The following is a 24,951-nucleotide window of genomic DNA, read 5'->3' as shown; positions in this document are numbered from 1 at the left end:
AGCAAAACCTGCCAACTACACACAGTGTCTGGCAGTTTTATGATGTTTGTAAGTCTGCAAGGAAATAGACCATCAGACTCATTGCCCTCCAGGATCCTTTTCCTCCTGCCATGTGATCAGATGGATTTCCTGTGTAGCAGGTCAGGGTTATTTCACTTTGGAGGCCCAGGCACAGAAGACCAATGGTTAAGGAAGCTTTCACAAACTTCTTCTGCACTAGATGGATTTAACCAAGTGCAATAGTCCATGAAAGTCAATCTAAAGATTTGATAACATGGTAGCTGGCATAACAAATTACTAACGAAAGGATCATAGATAAAGGGTTAAACAAAATGCCTCTTCTTACTACACATTTCACATCCTCCAGAGTAATGATCATCATTTAATCCTCTCCAAACCTGGAAATACATCTCGCTAATCAACTCAATAAGGAGCACCAATAGTAAGACACTGACTTGTGCCAATACTGCTTCCTTCTGTACCCATTACAATCGTTAGGATCAATATACATGCATCAGAGGGCACTATTTGGTCCATAGGTTATTCTTCTACCATAATTATGTCAGTACAGTGAAACTTTAAAATACAGAGGACTCACTTCAAATTTCAGCTGCTTCTTGGAACCTGTGCGTGCGTCACTTTCTTTTTCTGCTTTCTTTTCATCTCCACTGCAAACTCCATCTGTCTTCTCTGGAGGCAAAGCCACTGCGAAAAATATATTTAAGAAAAAATGCTTATAAGGAAATGTCAAAGCAGTCCTATATTTGCAAATCTGCCTTTATATTTAGGGTGAAATTGATTTCAGCAAACTTGTACGAGATATTCATTATACTTGATTTGCTTTTGTGTTTACTACACATCTGGGATAATTTCAGCAGACAAGCTACCAACAGCTTTTGGTACACAGCCTCTCCTACAAACATCACTAGAGTCACAGGAAGTTCAAACACAGTATTATGAGAATATAAATCAGCAGAACTGTTACTGTAAATAAGTTGAATAATTTGCAAAATATTGAAAGTTTGCGACGTATTGCAAAAACACATTGCATTCACCAGCAGTGAATGAAGTAATGAACCTGAAATGAAATCCTCATTCTGTTTCAACTTCCTTCTTCTAATACACACAAACCTTACTACCTTCCAAAAAGGTAACACCACCTGCCAAAAAGGTTAAGCTGTGTTTTTTCATATATGTATGAAAAAGTATATTTCACCTAGGTTTCAAGTTAAAACATTATGCACTTGCATAATTCAATAGTGCTCATAAAGAACATCAATATTAACATCTATCAGACATATATCACAACATATCATAACATAACATATATCAGATATATAACAGAAAGATATATATACTTCTTATGGATTAAAAGACAAATGCCCAGGAACTTAATAGCTGTGCCTTTGGCTCCTGCAGAGGCACTCAGCCTTGCACATGATGAAATCCTGTATCTGAAGACAATTAATTCTATATTCATAAGTGTTACAAAAATATACAGAGATTTTTTTAACCCTACCCTCAAACGTTTTAGATATGATTTTTTAATACATCCACATACCTCTGCCAACAATGTTATGCCCATACTTCATTAGGCAAAGCAGTAATCCTGCATACTCCCCAAAAAATAGAAGATAATGAGAGAATGTGGGTCTTAAAGTCAGTGGTTTTTCCCTTGCACTGCAGCATTTGCATTTACCCAAAGCCTTTATCCTAATGCTATGTAGGAATTGTTTCTTGGGGATGCCTTTGTAAGTGAGATCTCATGTAAGTGCCAGTTCAGTAAAGTCAGATTCCTTACAAAAAAGGAGACATGATCCTCTCCAGTTCAGGGTGACCCATTTCAAACTGGGTTTACTCTGTGGCTCTACTGGTGGTCAGCACTACTCAGGTGCCTCCCAAGCACTCTCCCAGGAAAGCAAGTCACTACCATGCTAGAAATTAAGATATTATATTAGCCATTTTTCAGCATTTTCTTTCACATTTAAAATTGAACAATTAGCTTAGGAAAAAAAATAATCTACCCGTACCACGGCTTTATAGTCTCAGATATTCCAAAAGCTAAGATTTCTCCCACAACATTCACACGGCCACACTACAATATATATTGCACTTTCAAGTCTTATTTCTTTGTTTAAATTTAACACTATTGTATTACTTTTTTTGGTTTTGTTTTCAAAACTGTGGTATACTCTAAAAGATTCTGCATGTGCAGTAAAGAGAAGGGAATAAGGTACCTAACCTTTGGAATTTCCTGACTTTGATACTTATTTGCAGTTTTGATGTGATACTCATGCCAGCTTCCCAACACACACATGTAATTTGCATTGTACAAATGCAAGCAGACATGGCATTTATTATACACATACTGACACACTGATACACTTTGATTTCTACTCCAAGCCATGTTAGGATTTCCTACACCAAACATAAGCTAAGCAGGAAAGTCAGCTGAAGGAAAAGAAAGCTCGTTTCACAGCAGTTTCTTCCCTTGTCCTTTTAACCTGGTGTTATCGGGTGAGCAGGGACTGTTTCTTAGGAGGCTTTTGTATAGTGTTTATCATAATGAAGGCACATATTAAAATAAATATTACTTACAATGCAGAACTCTGAAGTATATCTGAAGAAAGGCCATTTGCTTTATACTCACTTTGCCCATAAATACAACTCCATATTCCTGGAAGTTCAAAGCTAAGGCCACAAAAAGGCCCCCTTAAAACAGAAGACAGCATTTGGTTGTCTACCTTAGCCCAGCCTTGTTGTTTCCTTCTAAAATCAACAAGAAATGAAAAGCTAACATGGGCCTTCATAACAAGGACAGTTACATTGATAGTGGTTCTTCATGACTACTAAATGTGCCCATAGATTTTCAGTGGCTCTTTTGTACCAGTGATCAGTTTCTCATACTAACAGTTCTAAGCTGATAGAAAGATTTGTATGAGGGGGCTTTTGCAATCCCTTAGAAGAAACATTTGTGTGAGGGGCTGGTATGACCCCTAGCTTCATTGGAACAATGGACAACCAATTGAAAAAAAAATCCACCCCTGTTATCACACATACTTTTAAATGTATAAGGGTACCTAATGGCCAAAAGACTGCTACGGTGGTCTTTTAACTGTTAAGGGACAGCATCCCAAATGACATTGGCATGGCAAACAGCATTTGGCTGAGAGCATTGAGAAGCAGATCCTGCACAGGATGACTATTCCCTGCCCCAATGCTCTTTGTTGAGTTTTTCTGTCAAAACAAAGTGTCTCACAGAGCATCCTCTCCCTTCCACCACCGCGCTCTTGCACCGTGCTGAAAGCTGCCAGCATGTGAAAAGAGCACCAGAGTTCCCCAGTCCACAGGGTGTTTCAGAGAGTAACGGCACAGTTACCTTCTGGTTGCAGGAACAGCCCTTCCACTGGCACATTTAATAACCTTTCTGGATGTACAGTTTGTGCGTTCAGATAAGAAGCTTTCACTTTAATGTATAATTTAGGTAACAGAGGAAAAAATGTGAGAAGACAAATTAGTCTTCTCAAAAAACAGGAGTTCAGCTATTGGGGAAGGAGGGGATACATCTTGCAGTACACTCCTTGAGAGAGTTTAAAATACTGTATGCCAGAAATTATCCTTTTTGAGCTTTGCTGACCTTTGATCTGAAGAACTCATTGGCCTTGCTGCTCCAGGGAATTATCCTTTGAAATCAGTTACTCATTTTGGAGCTCAGATGAAATGGGGAAATCTGGTGATCTCATCCTGATGTCAAGTTTCATTCAGCAAACAAAAATGAAATCTAAATGAGGAAAGTTTAAAGGGGAATATGGAGGTATTAAAATAATATTTACGAGTGATCAAATAGTGTGTCTGTGCATATATCCTCGGGTGCCTTATCCAAACCCAATGAACATTAAAAAATACATACTGGACTATGACTGTTTTGTCTGAGAAGAGAAGGATAAGTGTTTGGTATCTTGTTTCTATACTTAGTTTTGACTATTGACAGGCGCTCGATTTCATGAAGGATACAAACACATGCTGAACCTACTTATAAATAAAATGAGAATGTCTGCTTGGGACAGTTAAAACTGGCAGCCTGTAAACAGAGATCCACCAGTGAGCTGCATGCCAAGGTTCAGATATACTCACAATGTGAACTTCCTTTCAGCTCTGCCAATGATATTAAACTAGACCAGACAAGATAGCTATCTCAAAGGAGTGTGGAGAATTAATAGACTTGTGTTTCCAAAGTCTAGGCCATCAGAAATAGGTCCATGTACAATATATCATTTGTGCAAAAATACTTACTTTACCTCCCCACTCAGATAACAAGTCCTGACAAAGAGAACGCGCTATATAGACGAATACACAGAGAAACCTACCCTTGTTTTGGGAATTCACAACTGGAGAAAAAAAAAAAAGTACATTTATCACTTCTCATGGGAATAACCATATGCTCTCAAAAACAATGTTCCCTAACAGAATGTTTCATGAGTTGAAATACTGCATATGTTTTCTTTATGATGTTCTCTTTTCTTGTTCATTATTAATGGTCTTGTATTCACTTCTATAACCTTAAGACACTATAAAAATGCGTCTGGACAATATTTGAAATTGGAAAGACAATAAAGGAAAAATATTAACTTGGAAAAATTGTGAAATACCATTCTCTCATGAAAAACAAACTGACTGGCTTAAGTGTACTAGCAGATGTTTCTTTCTAAGATTGTTAATTACTACCACCCAATTGCTTCTAATTGAGGTGGGGGAGGAAGAGAATGAGAGAATGAACACCAGTTTAAAGGTATTAAGACTCATCCCTGAAGAATTAAGTCTTTTTTTCCAGGGGCTTATTTGTTCCTAAGAAAAGATGGGGTTAATAATTCCAAGTGCTCCTTAGGAATTGCCAAAAAATCCCTGAAATTAGGTAAAACTGATTGCTGTGCTGCATGTTGTGAATGAGCTTATAATACTAAGCTTCAGACAGCCAAACCATTCTTCACTCGCCTTCATGCTGCATCCGAGAATAAGGGGGGGAAATAGAGAACCAAAATACAGCTACGGTCAGGTGAAAAAGTGACTGTTTAACTTTCACCCTCATGCAGGTGGCTTGTCATTTCAGATTTCTCAAAGCCTCATTCAAGCAAAGCACCATGTTCTTTAACAAATGAACTTCCTTCTCAAAGTAAGGACAGTTTCTCTCTGTTTTTCAACTGGACTTAGCATTTTAGTCAGATGGATTAAAAGGATCCTGTGGCCAGAAACATAAAAGGATGCAACTCTGATGAATGTTCAGGTCTAAGTTATAGCTACCAAGTCCAAATTTGCACAGCAGTTAGGAGAACTCATGCTAAAGATGAACTACTTCAGAGCCTGTTTGGGATGACAGCCATTCCAAAAGGTATGTGATGGATTACAAGGCCTTAACTCAGAAAGCAGAACTATGGGAGAAGCTATGCAATTCCACAGTGATAAATTATCACTGGACATTACCAGTGACTATTATCTTAATGTCAAGGTCATTACTGTGTAATTTTTGAGAGAAAGCAGAGTAAAGGTAAAATCGGAGAATTGACAAAAATGCCACCTATGAAAGTCAGCATCTGGCATACATGAAACCAAACGCTTTGAAGTGAAATATTATTAGCCTTCCCCTCAAGTTGGATAGGTTGGATTCCACGGCAATTCTTCAAAACTACTACCAGAAACAAAGGGACAGAATTATCTGTACATGGGGAAAAATAACAAACCACACACTAGAACCTGAGAATTGTGGGGGAGTAGGATAAAAGGAAAATTAAAAAATGCATACACGTATCAAGACAAGGGGATGAAGTCATAAGCACTTCTGTAGAAGCTCAAATTGAACTTCAATAGCAATATTTGACTGGTGGAATTGAGCATCAAACAGCCGGTCAAACCGAGCTCAGTAGTAAAATTCCTCTTGACGTCAATAGAGTAAGGGTTTCATTTCCAATTTACAGATCTAGCAGATGCAGCAGAACTTAAAGTCAGAGACTATGAGGACCAAAGGGATAGAAAGACAATTAATTGTGTTGTTTTTCCTGAAGTCTCTGACATCTAAATTATCTGGCTCTGTCAACATTTTTTTCATTACAAATCAGGTTTGACAAACATAACTGACATTCTTTGCTGACTGCATGACAACAACCAGAGCAATAATAACTATGTTTCACAGTCCAAATTGAGAAGAAGTCCTTTAATTAACAATTGTATTCACATTCAGATTTGACTTTTAAGTTCTCCTGGGGGCCATGGATTAAAAGATACCACCCCCATTAAGCACACATTTTGGTTTTATTCCACAGAGTTGATTGAAATACATCCCTGACGGAGATAAATTTGCTTGAGTGAATGTCCTCTTCTCCAGCGGCAAATGAACTTAGGCAGAATAGGACCAGGAAGGGAGTAACATTCCTGTTCCACAGCCACCAGAATAAGCACATAGAAAAACAGGCTTGTCCTGGGTCAGTGCCAAAAGCGTGTATTCAACTTTCTCTGGTTGAAAGCTGAAGCTGATGAATTAGACACACCCTTCAAAACAACAAAGATCAAGCTGCCTTCTCTGAAACTTACTGTAGGGAAATTAATTGTCCATTTTGAGACCAGTGGGACAAGACAAAACCAATTTAGCAAGAGCTGTACTAGTAGTACTTTGTACTAGTCTGGGATGAGTGTTTCAACCTGAAAATATGGACAGAAATAATTTTCTTCTATTTCACTGTTTCCTGTTGATGGTCACAACACAAATTAAAGGTTCAATTGCACACCGGGGGGGGGGGGGGGGGGGGAGATTCAAGATATCACAAGACCTACTGCCAGCACCCAACCAGGGTGAGACAGTTAGGCTCAGAACAGAGGGGTAGTGACTCAGACTATGTGATGGCTTGCAAAAAACCCCCAACAAAAATAGACAACCAAAGTATGTTTTAATCATTCAGGCATCAGATAATGATTCTAACTGACAAGTCACCACTAGGACGTTTGGGAATTGTTAAACTGAAATTCACTCAAACACAACATTTTCTCTCCTGAATAAAAAATAGTCAAACTCACAGGTCTGTGCAACACTACCTTCCTTAAAGCTTCAATTCATTTTGCTAACCCCAATAATTTGACACATACAAGTAGAAGTATTTCCAAGCCTTGATACAGAATCACAGGTTTCTGTCTAGGTCTGGCATATATTGTTGGCTGTTGGGTTGGGAGGTGGAAATTCTTTTACTATCTCCTTACCAAAAAAAGATTTGTACTAAAGATGCGGATACAAAGGACAATATGGTCTCTCTCTGCTAGCTTGGGTGTAACTCATACATGCTTAAACACTAAACCTAGATTTCTCACACTCTCTCTGGAGTGAGTTTGCTGAAGGGAGGGAGTTTGCTGAATTTTGCCAGATTATGATTTCTTTTTCCAATTAGCTCCCCAACTGGCTGTATTTCATCAACAGCAACTGCCAGATTAAATGCCTTACTTGACCATCTTCACCCAATACACTTTGATGTTCAGTTCTCAAGCTTCAAAATACCTTTTGGATGAAGATCAGACAGCACTAAACAGAATTACTAATTAATTAAGCAAAGTTAAATTTTAAACACTGTTTGTTGTGTTAGCCAAAAGCCTGAAAAGAACAGTCTTTTTTCCCCCTTCCTCATCGGAGATCAAAGAAGATAATTTCTCCCTCCCCTCCCCTATCTTTAAAAAAAAAAGGGGGTGGGGGTGGGGATGAGGGGAGAATATCCATAAGCTTTGGTCAGAATAGTTCAGGATGATACCTGTAGCAGCAAGATTTGTGTTTGATCATTGAGCATATCAAAAGCCACATTAACAGAATGCAATCTGCTATAACTATCTGTATCATTTAACATAGGTAAGTACTTCTTAAGTGAAAACTGTCACTGTCATATGGACCACTTACCACTTTCTAACAGCATTATGTGTCCCTGGAGCTCTGAATGGGCCTGCGAAGCATTGAATTCTGTTGCTGAACAGTGACAGATGGGGACACCAACTGATCATTTGTAACTTAAAGCAAAAGAAGAAAGACCTCTGTTCTCTAAAGATGGCCATACACTGATTTTGCTTAGTAACTGGTAATAATTTTGCTTTTTAAAAACCCCTTCTCAGTGTAAGTTGCAGATATGCGTGTTCACCTAGGATTTTCTGTTTTAAATTTTCTTTGTCTCTTTGGATTCTTTTCCCCTGAGATTCACAAGAGAAGAAAAAGAAGAAAAAACCCAGCCACTACATAACCCTTTATTCAAATGAAGGCTGAGTAGGTAATGTTATTAATAATGTAGGCTTTGATATCAACTCGCTCCCATCTAACTTAGATGTTCAATGGGAAAATCGTGTTTCCACCACCTTTGCTATGATAACAGAGCCTCTAAAGGTATCTGAACTGTAAGATTCATTTCATCAGAATTGCTTCCCATGAGGAATAATGTCACTCTGACCCTCACAAAGCTAGCCTTTTATAGAGAGCAATGTTGTGGACCTGTACTGTAACATTATTTTGGCTGTGATGAATCAGTTGCATACTTGACAACTCTCTCATAGTTAATATTCAGTAGCAGATTCAGTGTTCCCACCCTCAGAGCCCTACGTCTTACTCTGAGAGGTGGGGGAGAACGGACATTGGTCCACAACACAACTGAAAAGCAATGTAGTGACTAATAGTCCAGCATATATGTGTGCATGAACAAGCATACATCTCTTTCCCTTCTCATACTTATACATGGGTGTGGAATGTTACTAAGGTGATACATCACAAACTGAAAAACATGCAAAGAAATAAAATGCATCAAGGCTTGACCCTACCACCTTACTTATAGTCTAGAGAGCACACAGGATCTCATCACAAGAAATGATTCCCATAGAGCAAACACAGGTAACTGCTCACCTATGGTACAGCCTAAAGATCACAGAGATGGAAGCCCGCTGTGCTATGTACCACTCAAAATGCAGAAAAGGAGACAGTTTGGAGCATCCCTTCTTACAGGAGGATCCATCCCTTCCTATTGCTCTAGAGAGCCCATGTGTTTCACAACTGAAGAGTCAGCTTCCTACTTTGAGCTACCCCTTTGGTGGAAAACGCTGCAATATCCTCCTAGATAGCACCACTGTGAATCCTGGATGGCTCCACTCTGTAAAGGCTCATTATAATAGTAACAACAACAACAACAACAACAACAACAACAAAAGGCCTGCAACACCACACTTCAGCTTCATGCCTCCAAATCCTTAAGAGGGACTATAACACCCTCCTAAATAAATCTTTTGCACACAGAGTTCAGGGCTGTCTTGGCTCCCCTCGGCCGCTTCCCCGCCATCACCGAGCTCCGTGTGCAGCCCCAGCTGCAAGGCACAGCAAAGCTCTCTGCTCCTCCAGAGCCCTGTGAAAATTCCTTGGGTAGCAGCTCTTTTACTTCTGGATATTTTATTTTACAACTACTATTCCTTCCCTGTCTTTTTGTTACCTTTACAGTTTTAAATCCTTTTTGGTACAAAGTTGGGCACTTTGTATGACATATTTTACTGGTGAAAGGACCTGGATTGCTGGACCAGATTTATAAAGCAAGAAAAACCTGATTACTGGTTTGGGGGTTTGGTTTTTGGGGTTTTTTTTGGTAGGCTGGGGGTTGGGACTTTCCATCTAAGAGCAGCTGGACGCTGAGCTCTTTCAAGAGCAGAAATGTTGCTTCAGGTTCATTTCCACAACCCCATAGTGCTGCACTTATTATTTGCTATTACTCACAAACTAGTTGTGGTTAAAAAAAAAAAAAAAAACAACCCTCTTCCAAACAAATGACATTTTATCTTTTTCTCCACAGGAGAATAAGGTTGACTGCTACTTGTGCTTTGAGGTTTGAATATGATTGAGATGAAACATCTGTTAAGAAAAAAGGTGTGGGGGGGACTTTTTTCTGCTAAAAATATCATGCCTTTTTTTTTTTTCCACCAAACTTGAAACATGTGATGAAATTCAACTTTTAAAATATAACCCTGGAGCTACTTGAAACTATAAAAGTCTCCTCAGTATCTGAGGCAAGTCAGAATTTCCACTGTTCAAGCTGGGCTTTTATGAAGAGCAGACTTTAGAAAAAGCTGTAATCTGTCTAGGTAACAAAGGGCACTTGTTCTGCCTGGTGAGGTAAAACTTTGGGTTTCTGTAGCTACTGCAGCAGAAGTGGAGTTGAAACACAAAAGCACCCTGACTGATACACACTTTGAATGTGGAACAGCAACTGGCAAAAGCAATATGCTTTTCACTGAAATTGCCTCTATAAGTCTGCATGTGTATTTGTAAGGTTCAGCAGGATGACAGGTTGTTGTGTCTAAACTATCCAGCCCGAAGGTTCAGGCATTTATCTAGCTTCACATCCATCTAGCCGTCTATATAAAATGATGGCTCCTAAATTCGCTCCCAGAAATGCAGGAACTATTTAATCCTGTCATAAACTGTATCCTCACATGAGACACTCTGGGATATGAAATCCCTATGGGCAGGAGAGAAGGGCCTTACAGAAGCATGCACATGGGATCTAAACAAAAGCCTACTGCAGAAAGCTACCAAAAACCCAGCAAGGCAGCACTCTGAAACTCTGTTGGCTGGCTATGTCAAGACCAACTCAAACACGAGAGAACTGGCAACTTTAGGAACATTCGAGAGTTGCAGCAGGACATATTGCCTATTAAATGCAGTATTCAAGGTTTCTAAAAATGAATGTAATGGTTCATGTAAAGGCAAGGGATCTGAAACAAATATATTGTCTTCTGAAATAGCAAGGGCCAAAACGTCTTTCAATTACAAGAGCACAAAACTGGAATAATTCCATGAACACCAGCATGAGAGTATTATCTGACCCCAAATCTTTGCCTGGAAATATGCTCTAGTTTCACATGGTAAATAAAAAAGGGAGAGTCACTAGAGAGTCAGAGAAGAATGGCATTTTGACTCACTTTTCAAAAACATGTTTAATAAAACCTCCACGAACTGTGGTCAAAGCTACAAGAAAAATAACTGGTAATAATCGTTGCTGGGAAATTAAAAGTAGAAAAGGACCTTTGTTCTTCAAGTAGAATAAATGAAACCACTGGTATTCATCATGTTTCCAGAGAGATTGTTTTCAAACTCCTGACTTGTTCCCATATTTCGTTCTTGGTTCTTGGTGGTGGATGTCCTGGGGCAAAGTTCAAGTACATTTTTATACCGCTGCACATGTACAGTAATGCAGCTTTATCTCTGTACCATACACACTAGATCAGCTGTCTCTCACAGATACACCCAAGTCCATCAGTTTGCCATGGTATATCTGATAGTACACCCTGCTTCCCAGATTAGTCACCACTGCAGAAGCAGGAGAGCAGGACATGCAGACAGACGTGGCTAACTGTAACCCAGCCATCCCTGGGCGGTGTTGAGGGTTTGACAGGTGTACCCATGCGGTGGGCAGCTAGTGCAGAGCTGTGCACCAGCCTGCATTCCTGTGCGCCCAGTGTGATTGTTACCCAGCCTAAGCGAGATGAACAGCTCACCCAGATATGCCTACACATGCTACAGTTCCTTCCTCCTCTGAACCACAACCTTGACAGCCCAAGGGAAAAACCAATGACCAAGACTGATTTGGTGAGACCAGATTACTGAGGCCCAGCCCTTTCAAATCTCATGCACAGAGCATGCACCTCATCACCGGCACCCATTCTCTCCCCTATCGCAGCCCCGCTACGTGGTAGCTTCCCTCGAGCTTCACTCACTGATGTGAGCAACCAGCTGGGTGCCCATGGTCTGCTGCCTAAGCTCTGCCGTGATGTTTCGCTCACCATTGGGATGTGGAAGGCAAATGCAAGAGCCCTCCTGCCTTTGATGACATCTTCCTAAGCTAAGTCCTTTTGCCCTTTGATTCTCCTGCTTCCCACGTGCACCCCGACGGTCTGGCTCTACCATGCTACAAGAGAAGCAGCTTGAGAGATTTGTACACACGGAGTTTTGAACAGCTATACCCACAGGTGACTTTTTGCCTCTTAGCAAACTAGTGAATGACTACCCCAGGGCTGAGAGTAAATGAATATTCTTATTGTTAATTGATTCTTTTTTTAACGACCACTCAGAAAGTGCATTAGCTTCTCTGTAAAGGAAGGAAAAGTTGCCAGTCTTAGGTAGAAGTAAAGAGTATGGAAAACCAATATTGTTATAAATACCAAGCATGCATATAATATTATTTTACAGCTTTCCATGTTTAAGGTGTTCACTAAGGATCAACTCTTTCCTTTTTTGACATGCTTGTTTATTTCCCTTTTCATTACCTCAGTTTTCTACTGAAATATTTTTTATACATTACACACAAGTAAATTAATATTAACATTTGGCTTTCTTCAGCCACATAAAGAATAGAGACCACTTGTAATTTTGGAAGATCTTCTTCTGTACTGTACTTTGAAACCCTCTCTCTGTCATATTGTAAGGGACAGACATGGATGCAGGAAATTCCAGACTGTTCTCAGCTTTGCTGTTGTGTCCCTGAACCAAACATGCAACTTGCTTGTATTCAGGAATAACAACTTTCCAGTAGTGTAGAACGACCTGAATACAGACTTCAATGTGGAACTATTACTTACAGCATGTATGATCTTCCCAGTCTAATGCAGAGGATTAATAACCCAGAGCAAAACTCTCGAACCATAGACAAAACACATCATCTGTCAAAAACTGTTAGGCAGCACCGGTAGGAGCTGGTGGGACATCAACTAAAGAGAGCAATACCCTACATGCAGGGAACAAGCATGGCACAAGTAGCAGAGCACATACCCTGCAACACAGCAGCGGCTCAGTGAGAGGAGGAAAGCTCACCCTCAGAGGTGACCTAACAGCCCACTTTTCACTGCCTTTCTGTGCACCACTTGCCAACATGGGTGGGAGCTGTTAGACACTGTAAAGGTCCATTTGGAAACACCTGGAGACCACTAACTCATTACATACAGGCCATGGACAACCGTTGGATGGCAACAGTCTTTCATCACTACTGACCTGGCTGCACTTGAAACAGCAGCTCTAGAAGTAAAAGCTTCTGATCAAAATACCAACCCTCCTCAACTGGAACAGCTAATGTTAAGAAACTCTTGTACAATTTTATTTTTTTTTTAATTTTTTTTTTAAGTGCCTTATGCCATAAGATTTTCCTCCCACTCATGGCAAACAGCCTACCTGCTTCTTATAATTTCCTGGATCTGTGCATGACCACAGGAAAACTTCTGCTAATCCTACCAGTCTCATGTTCTTTGGTGGCTTTTATTCTAACTGCCAAACTAAGCAGTTTTCTCTTGGCACTCTCGACTGCTCCCCCCCCCCGCCCCGCCATGTTCTTTGGTACTCCTTCCAATGCACAGTAACCTGCTTATCAGCTTCCAGCCTAGGAAGGGACTAGCTGTTTGTCAGATAATGGTGGCTGGTGCCAGTGGGTCACCCTGAAGCTGAAGATATTTCTCAGAGTTGTTCATGTCATATTGAGCAGCAGGAAAGAGTACAGCAGAAACCTCTTGACAGCCGAAAAAAATACAGTCAGTGAGCAAGTGATCACCAGTCTGCAGTGATCACATAGCATATACTTATGCATAGCAAATCTATGGTAAGTGCATAGGATTAGCAACAAGTCATTAAAATGCAGAGTTCCCATACAACATCACAGAAGGCTGACCACAAGAGCACTTTTAAGGTACAATTATTAGCACTCTGTTTGCAATGCCAGTGATGAATAGGTATTTGGTTTAAGAGCACAACAGAGAAGGGACCTTCATTTTCTGCAAAGCACCAAGCCTGCATCAATAGTACTAGGTAGGTAGTAACAACAGTGCTGAGATAGAGCAACTTTGACTGTGTGCAAGATGCAAGCTATGTCTTTTCTATAAATACACCAGAATTTTGTGTTCATAATATGTAGAAAATTTTTTAAGCTTGAGAAAATAAATGAAATAACCATCGTAACTGAAGGCATTAACTAGAAAGGAGCATGCAGTTTGAAATAACTGCCTTTTATTACCCATTCATAGCTCAGCCTAGCACAATACATGAATTTATTACAGCTAAGAGATTAATAAAGTATGGTAAAAAGTGTCTCACATGCCAATAAATGGTTAGCTAAAACTAGTTAAAATGCTTGTTCAAGTTTTCCTTTGCTGACAAGTTTATAAACAATTTGGGCCCAAGTACCATACCTCGGTGCCACCAAGTGCCACCCTTCCTCTGAGTTGACAACCAACAGATATTCTTCCAATTACCAATTTTAGAAACAACTCCAGGAACTAAAGTCACCACTGAATTTTTCCTGAATGGAGAGACAGAGAAGAGGGAATTATCTTGCAGTGCTGAGAGGAGCCTTGCGGCAGGGTGCTGTGAGGGAGGCACACTCCAGCCCATGCCCTCCCCTGCAGCTGCAGCCCCAGCAAGGGGGAAGCACGGGCACCTCGGCAGCACTTGTGTGGAAGCCACTGTGCTCTCTTCACCTGGGCTCTCTGGGATGCGTACGATAGGGGAAGCATGGGCAGCTGGGGGGGGTCTGGGAAGGTCGGCAGCATTGGGCATGAGATCAGCAGCCTTAAGTCACTAGTTCATTGCTTACTATTGATTCCTTGTTTGCTTATTAGTTCTTATTCAAGTCAAAAATAACAACACAGCTCTTCACAGCAGAACTCTGTTAACCACACCTCAGCTCTCACTTGACCACAGATTCCCTGGATGCTGGGTGGAGGAAGAAGAGATGAAGGACTGACTGGACATACTAGTAACATCTTGAAAAACATATAATAATATTAAGAATATAATGAATTATTTTTCTGCTTTGCTGAATACAGCATGCCTTACCTGCAGGTTTAGAAATTCCATAATGTGTTGTAAATGTGTGAGAAGTGCTAGAAGTAGTTTTTTTACAGATAGACAGATATTTTTTTTTTCAGCAACATGTGCTTTGAACTCTGCTGGAGGGCTCTCTAATATTTATGGGCAAGAAGATGACCTGAATAATTTTGTCCTTTCTGGTACCCGATGAGGTAACATCTTACACCTAGGGATTCGGATACACCTGGTTTGGGAAACTTATCAAAAAATGGGTTTGTTGATTCAGGTCAAGCTTTGTCACTACTTTCAGCAGGACCTTGGATATCATGTTTAGATAAGGCACCAGGAAGGCTTGGATCTTCTCCAGTCTTCTGTTGTGAGAATAAGTAATCAAGACATCACCCCCGGCTGACAAATGAAACAGGGAACAGAGTGCTATTGGCACAAGAGGCAGCTCCTCTGACGGGTAGAGGACTAGATTGATCTCACAGAGATGCAAGATTTCTGGTTAGTAGAAGCACTTAAGTCATACTTTTCAGAACAGTGACATGTGAAATCACATTATCACATAAGTAATTGGGGTGATAGGTTAGGTGTCTCCTGAGCTTAAGGACTTCACCTTGAACTCCAAAAGGCAGCTGAAGTAGACTGATAGCTATATCCCACTGGGCTCTAAAGAGCTTGTATTAAGACAAGTAGGAAATTGCCTCTTTTCCACAATCAGTCTGTGTCAGAGGGAGATTTTCCAGCTTCTCATTCAGATGTCACAAGCAGGGAGAAAACAGGCTGCTCTGAAAAGCTTCTAAATGCTCAAGTGATAAGATGGAGGAACCCCAATTCACTTCATAGAGACATGGAGTGGTCAAGATAAGAAAGCTCTCCTGGTCTACAGGCTTTAGCTGTGAAAATTTCCCAAATGTTCAGGGAAAGGAGGTGAAAAAAGTTCTGAAAAACAAGAGCAGGGCTCTTGAATGATTCATTAAAAAGCTTGCTTACACCTTGAAGAGCAGAGAGAGAACTTGGATGTCATTATTGAACACAGTAACCGCAGATGTCTTTCTGAGCCACTTGCATGTGTACATAACGGAAGAGTGTCTTGCTATTTGATGCTACATTCAATTCCTACCTGCCATTTTAGCTTCCCCACTGAAATGAAATGAAAAATATCTCCCAATGTCTGTGCTAGTTTTTGTGACTTCTTCCAGAGCCACCTCCAGTCATTCAGTTCTGGTGACCTACTATTCTATCGAGGGACAAGGAAGAGAAAAATGCGAGCTCTTTTATCCTAGACATGAAGAATGATGAAGCACATGCTTCTTGTGCAGAAACTGCTGGTCAAGAAAGTTCAAGCATGAGAAGTTCATACACAGCCACAGCAGATTGCACAAATACTCGTAAGTTTGGCAAGTAGAAGTCTCTGAAATGCAGTGGGAAAGCAAGAGGAAGGGAAACAGAGTAAGAGTAATATAAGAAGAGACTGAAGTTTCCAATGGTGTCTCTTATCTAAGGAAATCACTGACCACGTAAGAGAAAATCCAAAAATTTCAGTTTAGTGACTTGCTCAGCAGCAAAATCAAAGGCAGGTGCTGGATATAATAGACAATACTGTTCAAACTGTTTCTTCTGCACAGCAGTCAGTAAACAGAGTCGCCACTATTGAGTTCTAACCTCTTGTCATGCAGCAACATCGAGTCAACAATCCGCTCTCATGGCTTAATGCTTTTGATGTTTACTTTGTTCTTTCTATAGTTCAAAAGAAAGCACTAATGCATCAGTCCTCTTACCGAATACAATCTTAATCCCAGAATCCCGAGACTTTTGCTGTTGGCCAGTTAAGTCTGTTAAGACGAAAGGATTTGATCAAGCTTTACATAACAACACAGAAGTTAAATCCAGCAAAGAGAGTTCTTTTTATCTGTACTGCTCAGATAGCTAAGAGGGGGAAAAAAAGAGAGGGAGGAAAAAAAGGTAATGAACTTGGCTATGTAAAACAAAATAAGGAATTCAATTATTTCTCTTATTGCCACTTTGTCTTTTCAGCGAGAGTCTTCTAAAGAACTCAAATTTATTCTCCAATAAAGTGTCTGAGTGTGAAGGCTATAACTTTCCCTTAGCCCAGAAAAACTGTGGCACCTGCTGTGCTTTTTTGCAAATCTCAGAAATGTTTCTTTTTTATTTTTTCCATACCTACCATGTATTTATGAAGACAGAATATAGTTCACTGATTAGACACTTGCCTGGTACTTGGCAGAGCTGGGTTCAAGTCTTTGTTTTGCCATTCATGTCCTTTGTGAGCTTAGCCCAACCAACCATGTTTCAGTGTGTTACAGCTCCCTGTCTCTGAAACCAGCTATCAGTGATGTTTATGTTATCCTATGACACATAAATGTATAATCATGCAACATATATGTGTTACACCAGTACACATGTAAAGATTATGAGGTAGCAAAATAAAGGTAGAACTATTTCAGATGGAAAGATTAATATACTTTCTAGAATACTGATTACCTTTTCACACAAAACACTTCTATGCAGAAAAGAGCGATGACAGTGGTCATCTTGTACCTAAGCCACACAGAACTCAAGCTGTGCCCTAACAAAGGTCTCAAATCATGTTTCAGCTTCACTTTATGCTAACATCACAATTTTATGCTAGTACTATCACAATCATCCAAAAATATTATGCCAGTAAAAAGTAGGAAGTTATACAAAAAGGGTGAAAACATCCTGCTTTAACACAATGCTTCTAGTATTATCTGTTGATTATAAGAAGATTTTCAGTATCCCATTCAAGATGGAAGTGGCTAACACTGTCCCCAGCATGGAAAGCATAGTCTGGAGATTTGAGAGCAGAAGGGAGGAGGACCAAGCCTCAGCAATCTGCATGCATTTGCCTGAGCACTGAGTGGGAACAGTTACCTGCCCCCCAACTGGAAACATACCACAGAACAGCTCTTCCCCGGTGGGAGCACACAGAGAAAGGACCACCTGCTGGTATCTCTATCCTGTCTGCACTGCTCAGCTACTTCATAAGAAATGAGATGCATCAGAAGTAATAATGTAAAAATGCTGAAAGACTGAAAGTACAGTAGCCTAAAAGGTTTCACACTCTAATAAAAACAATCCTGCTGCTGACTAGTTTGGAAATATTATATATTGGATATTGTTTGCTATGCAAGACAATTCGACACAACAAAGTGAGAAATAATTAAAGGCAAGGGAAGGCAGAATGAGACGCAGAAAAATGAAATTATTCATCTCACTGACATTTATTATCCCATGTTAAGTAGATTCTCCTATAATTCTGAAAATTAAAATGCCACCCATTATAGGAATTGTGCCCTACTATGAGCAGAAAGGAAAACTGTGGTGAAGTTAAATACTGAAACATTTTTAACAAACACCAACTCCATCATGGCAAGTATATCTTGCTTTTTTGTTTAAAAGTAGCCTACAAGCGCCAGCTGAAATTGAGCTCCTATGTCACAGGCACATATGAGGGAACATTCTTTGTAAACTACGGACATGATAGAAACATGGGATCCAAGAAACACAGTATTAACACATTTCACAGGTAAGGAACTGGAAGACAGACATTCTAACACAGAGAATCTTTCAAGTTCTGTTTAGACAGAAGTCTCTACCACCAGAAAAAATGACTGGGTTATAAAAGGACAGAAATTTCCAAGTTAAGCATGACATGGTTCATTGCTCTAAATAAGTTGGGCATATTGTTTCCACTAGCCTATAATACAAATCTAGCACACAGCCCATGCAACCACTTGTTAAAGTAGGGAGTTTCCCAGAGAGTTTCTGAAGTCTCATTTCTTTTTTTTTTTTCTTTTTTTAATTAAAGAATGATCAACAATGTCCTTAAATTAATCTCTTCCATTCACCAACCCCCACTTGCCCAATGGAAGTTCAAGGTACCTTGGATGTGTTCTCTGGCACACAGTGTCTGTACTCAAGGTCCCCAAAGGCCCTTCCTACCACAACAATGATTCCATCTCCAATGCAAGGAGAGGCCTGATCAGAAGAAGAGATGAGGTGAGACTTGGAAGGAAGAAGTTATTTGAGGGAATAATTATTCCATTAATATTCAAGAGACATGTATTGACTAAGCGTCTCTGGTCTTTATTAGAAATTAATGCAGGAGTTTCTAAATCTGGTTTGGTAACACAGAAGGGTGTGCAGTGTATCACAAAACCCAGCGCTAACATTTTCAGTGATCGCATTTACCACCTTTGCTGGGGACAGTGATATTCACTACTGCTACCAATACCAAGAGAAACCTGGAAAAAATTTGTGAGAACTTGAATTAAAACACTTGGTCCTTATGATACAACTGGGTGACTTTTTCGATACTGGGAGGACAGTGGTAGAAGATACAGAAATAATATCCTATTCCCATCTTAACAGCTTTGCCAGGCAAACAACACATCAGTATATCAAGAACTGCACTCTCATATATACATTCTCACACTGACTTGTTCACTGACTTACTCCAATACCCCTTAATATTAACCAAGAAATTTTGTTCTTTAAATACCTTCTAGATGAAAGTGTTCATCACCAATAGTGTCTCTGTAGCCTTCCCCAGATAAATCCTGTTTAAAAAAAAAAAAAAAAAGAATGACAAATATACTATATACAAAGTGTTGACGTGTTAAGAATATGTATTTATTATCAGCAGGATTAATTTAAAACAGTAACAAGAGTACAGAATTTGTTTTCCAGGAAAGAAGTCAATCACTTTATTAGTGGTAGTCAATGCATTTGGTGCTATTTGACAATGCTCTGGACATACTTTAGGACAAAAGTTTGATGGAGATGAATAGATTGTACAGGGGAAAGAAAAAAGAAGTGTTCATATTCAAATCCTTTTACAAAGTAGATTAATATTTAGCATTTCAACATCTTGTCAATCAAGCAAGATAAAAAAAAACTCCAAATGGAAATGATAAAGGAGAAATAAGCCCTTCACTACCCACAGAGGAATGTTATCACTTGGTTCCACCAACAAACAGAAAACTTTCATATGCCAGAGGTCACTCAAGAAAAGCAGACACCAGACTCTGAAGAGCTGCCTGATCCTTCAGTCCTGAAATTAATAAAATTTTGTCAGCCCCAGTATGTCTAGAGCAATACAGAAGCAGATGCTATAGATATGCAGATGATCTTATCTCAGACCCCAAAAACATTTCTCTAATGGTGCTGAAATAGTAATAAAGGGCATCAGTGGGATTTAGAGCTAATCCTACTTACAAAGACTCTGAAGAGCATTCTCACTCTCTTATTAGCAGACCCTTCCAGCTCCATCCCCCTATCCCAGCTAAACCATAAGCAATGACAGCTATCCTCATGTTTTGCCTTCTCCCATTCATTCCAAAGGCTCTAGCATCACCATAATGTCACTGACCTTACTTTATAGGCTGGCTCCCTAAATTCTCCACAAACATTCTCTGCCACCGATAAGTAGTTATGGTAATAAAGAAGGATATGGTCCTAAAAAGCTGGCGTCCTGCACTCATTGCCATTTTAACTTCACCTGCAGAAATATACCAGGAACACAGAGCCAGCATTCTCAGCATTAACCTGTGAACTGGGAGATGACAGTACGGAGCTTTTTGCACAAGATAAGAATAAGGGAATAACGCATGAAAATTAATGTCTTGTTGTATTCATTAGCTTTATTGTTAAGCAATTTTATCATGATACAAGCAGTTCACTTCTTTTTCTTGAAGAAGCCGACAGAGGTTCTTTTCTGCCTTCCACATGCCCAAATGTTATTCTTTGAGATTAGTTATCAGAAAGTAACTAAACCACAAAAGCATATCTTAGGAATTCTTCAGTATCAATTTCTGCAACAGCATTTTAAAAATTAGATTTCACAAACACTACTAGATAGCTAGCTCAGAGACCCTGAAAATATTGTTCTGTTCATGAGCAGATACCCTGAAATAAAGTTAGAACTCACAGGCCAAATGGCTCTGGGAAATGCTGGTGACCTGGCCCGGAATGCTAGGATTATGCACAGCACAATGTTGCTATAAAAGCTGTCATTCTGGATTTAACTTTCCAAGAAGCCAATCACAAAACCTATTTTGTTTCCTTGAGGTTTTTTTCCAGTAAAAAATGTCTCTTTTTTTGAGCGTGTTCTGATTAATATCAATCATTACCTTAAAAATTATGGAAGAAATGGACAGTGATCAAAAAGAAGCCATTAAACGTTGGCATAACTTATATTTCTGCAAGAAGATGGTCTTTCCAGGGCCTTGTAAAAGTTGATATACTTTTGTTTGATCAAATTGCCCCATGTCATCATTTTCCATGGAGTTCTGAGAGCACATCTCTGACTGCTCTCATAGATAAAGAGATACATAGACATGATTACATAGGCATATATGGCATCTCTGCTCTCTCCCACAATGCTAAATATTTAATAACTGTTTTGTTTGGGGTTTTGTTTTTACTAAACTCAGAATTCCTCCTGCTCTCTTGGAAAAAAAAATATTTTCTGTTAACCTGATCAGCAAATATGCAATGAGTAGGTATGATCTTACTTGTGATGTACCTCTGAGGAGAATACTATCTAGCTGTTAGCCTTCATCTCTTAAAATTTTAGCAAAGCAAGCAGTGCATCTGGATATCAAATGTTGCCTGTTAAAACAATGTCATTAATCTCATCCTCTACAAAACCCAGAAGCCATTAATTTTTATGATTTTTCAAACGACATCACTTAAAAATGAGCATACATTTGTTGATGTAAAATGCACCATCAAGTAACTCAATCGAAAAGAGTGGAAGACAGAAGTGTAAAACAGCACAGTGAAGCATTAATACTCATGAAGCTAGCTTCCTTATTTTCTCACTTTTAATCATTACATGGGTCTTAAGTAAATATGTTTCATATTCTAGTCTAGTTTCACTCCTTCTCTAGCTCCTAGTTATTTAAGTTAAAGTAGTAACTTAATGCAAGCAAATTTCCAGTAAGTGTTTCTGCCTTAAACCAAATTATTATAAATTACCAAATTCTAGAAAAGTGGTTTTATGATGTTGAACCATAATATAACTGTTAAATAGCACATAAATTGACAATCCATCCTGAAACTGATAAGAGTATCATTTGAACATTTTAATGACACATTTAAGCAGAATTCCTCAGCTCCCATTCAAATGTGTTCTTCTGCGTATTATCTTTGATAGACAGATATATATCTGTGAAAGGCGTGGGCAACTCTAATATTTTACAGGAAAAAAAATGAAGGGAAAAAGAAAAAACTATATCATTCATCTTATTATCATTAACTCTTCTGTCAAAAAAAACTGCAAGAGAGTTACCTGAATATATTTAACACCACTGAAACATATGTCACAACCTGGATAAATACCAAAATGCACCTGCTTGAGAAAAGGATTCTGGACAGTGTATGTAAACTCACACTCAACAGAAAAGTACAAAAGCTGAGCAAGCACCAGAGAAAACAATTCTGACCGCAGCTCGTACTGTATAATGGAGTATTCTCCCAGGAACCTGTTCAAATTACCTTAATGTGAATAAAATAGCACATCTACCCTCAGCGACCCAAATTCAGAAAATGGACTAGAGCGAAAGAAAAGGGTAAATGTGTAAAACATAACTTGCAGCTCAAGATATTCTAGTGGGAAGCAAACGCTATAGCCAGGTAGGAATATTTGACACTGGGGAGAAGCGTGTTGGAGCACAAAGGAAAGAGGCTCGAGGGGATGAAAAAACCAAGAGCGGCTCTGCCGTTTGGCCAGGCTCTGCAGCATGGGCCTCCCTGCGCAGCTGCAAGAGCCCGGCCTGCAGCAGGAGCGGTGCCTGAGAGAGTAAAAGCAACAACATTTAGGTCATGGGTAGTTGTATATCACTGTCCTGACACGATGTTTTAAATCACAACGCCGCGTTTTCAAACTGGAACACTGAGTCATGAAACAACCAAAACCAGATGTACCCTGTGAAATACTATATAAATGAGGTCAGGGAGTGCTTGAAAGAATAAAGAAAAGAAACATTTACGTAGAAAGATTATTCCAGCATGCCACTTCTATAGGTTGATAAACAGAAACCCATCTAGAGTAAGTGCCTCTACCTCACCGGGAGTTTCCCAGATAAATAAGTTGGCCTCCCTTAGCTACCAACACAAATCACACAGAATGACTAAGATTCAGGCTCAAACATCTGCTTCAAAACTCTTAACAGCTGGCTGCCTGGCCTGGGTAGAAAGGACCTTGTGTCCCATATATCCCATTCTGATAGGTGCCGCTGTACTCAGCTTAGATTTAAGAGGGTGGGGGCGGAGAGAAGAGTTAATTAGTGCAACTCCCTCAGAAATGCTGCTGACTATATACATACACATGGAAGAAAAACAATCTCTAAAAGCTCCCACACCCCAGGGCTTCCATCCAGCTTGTTACAAGTCAGGCAATCGTCACTCACTTCCCACCTTTGCCGTGCAATCAGACTCCAATGAATTCTAACTTGCTGGGAATTATTTTTTGTTTTAACCCCAATGTTAGCCCTAACCACCCTGTGCGGTTTTCTTACTGATACAAGGCTCTGGAGTCTAAAGGCCGGGCACTGACTCTGGGGCTTCTAGCTATTGACTTCATTTTCACCTGCTATCTGAAAATGCTGCCATCCAGATCCTCACCCATGGTTCTGCCTGCATCTCTTTATTCCTCCTATGCCTTTGCTGGCTCCCTTTCTGCTTCTGCATTGAGGCCAAGCTCCTTGACTTCACCTTCCGGGCTCTACACAGTTGTATTTGCATTCACATCTAGCTCTACCTCCTGGCCTCTATGCCCACCGATTCCTTTAATCTTGGTCATCAGTACGACTCTTTCTACCTGTCCTGGTTCTACCTTCTCATGCCACTCTCCATGACACCCAGCACATAAGAGCCAAAGCTACAGAATGCAAACAGAGTGTGTATTTTAGCAACCCACATTTGAACTAGCATGGTGTTAAATACAGTTTTGCTTTTGGTGTAAGTAGAGACAGCTACATCCACAGATGTATTACATACATCAAAGGATAACCTTTGATTTAGGTAGGTTATCATGATAATAAGCACATTTTTAAAGTTTGGACCCCCCTACTCCCTGTATTACATCACAGTCAATATTGTGTTAATTAACATTTTTCTAAAAGCTGTTGCTCTTCTCAAGTAGAAACAAGTTGCTTTACCACTCCTTCTTCAAGCATCTCATTAAAAACCTTTGATTTAGCCTTAAGATACTCAATTTTCCACATTTTTGGCAGAAAATATGCACACATTTCCTGTTTTAGTGAAGTTCTTATAAAGGTATCATATGCACCACTTTCCCCAAGTAAAACACATGCAAAATAACAAATTGTCAACCAAGAAAACTTTCCTCCCTATTTTTAACCATCTGACTGAAACATGTATTTTTTTCTGTCTTTGTTCTCATATTGATGCAATAAAGTCCCAGTACTTCTGGAAAGAGCAAAGTTGAAGAAATGTGTTTCACAACAGGAGTGCAAGCGACAAGATATGTGGTAACTCTAACATCATGTGGAGTAGATTTTATAACAGTTTTAAAGTAGCTGCCAACAAGAATGCCATGTCACCTATGCACAAACTTCCATTCTTGATGTAGACAAAAAAAATTCCAAGAACTAGAGGTTCAAGAGAATGAGGATGCCCTTTGGCCTTTCACCCAAATGACTGAGGGCTCTGTCAACTGCTAAGTGTCTATTCTGAATGCTTCAGTCTTACTTGCAAGAAACAAGTTTCCAAAATAAGTCTGATTTTCATATAGCGAGTCCTTAGCAGATTTTGAAAACCTAGTCTCTTGAAGATGCTTCACAAAACCCATCCAACCCCCAAAGCAGTCATTATTATTGTTTTACTTTATTTTTAATCTTGTCCAGACTTGAAGAGAAAGAGGTAAAAGACTTTTTCAAAAAACAATTGATGGGAGGAACCTAGTTCCCCTTTGGGAATCTGAAATTTTCCATGGACTAGAAACATAGCCATGTGTAACTATAATCAACTCAAGCCTAGTCTTCACTGCTAGGAAACCTATTCACACCTCAAAAAAATGGTATCATTTATTTTAGGATAAT

At 39.6% G+C, this 24,951-nt stretch overlaps 1 protein-coding gene across 2 annotated transcripts in view; it reads right to left on the bottom strand.

The window, feature by feature from the left end:
- NKD1 (NKD inhibitor of Wnt signaling pathway 1) overlaps nt 1-24,951 on the bottom strand; it is a 294,264-nt gene that overhangs the window by 24,942 nt on the left and 244,371 nt on the right. For both annotated transcript variants that reach the window (XM_075040211.1, XM_075040212.1), the window contains exons 6-7: nt 19,386-19,443; nt 599-705 (exon numbers count right to left, since the gene is read on the bottom strand). In XM_075040211.1, the coding sequence (XP_074896312.1) occupies nt 599-705; nt 19,386-19,443 (165 nt within the window). The remainder of the gene's footprint in view (nt 1-598; nt 706-19,385; nt 19,444-24,951) is intronic.

The sequence above is a fragment of the Buteo buteo genome, chromosome 11 (genome assembly GCF_964188355.1).
Source record: "Buteo buteo chromosome 11, bButBut1.hap1.1, whole genome shotgun sequence".
NCBI classification, from domain to species: Eukaryota; Metazoa; Chordata; class Aves; order Accipitriformes; family Accipitridae; genus Buteo; species Buteo buteo.
The sequence above is the reverse complement of the archived record's forward strand: the minus strand, read 5'-3'. Positions and strand labels throughout refer to the sequence as shown.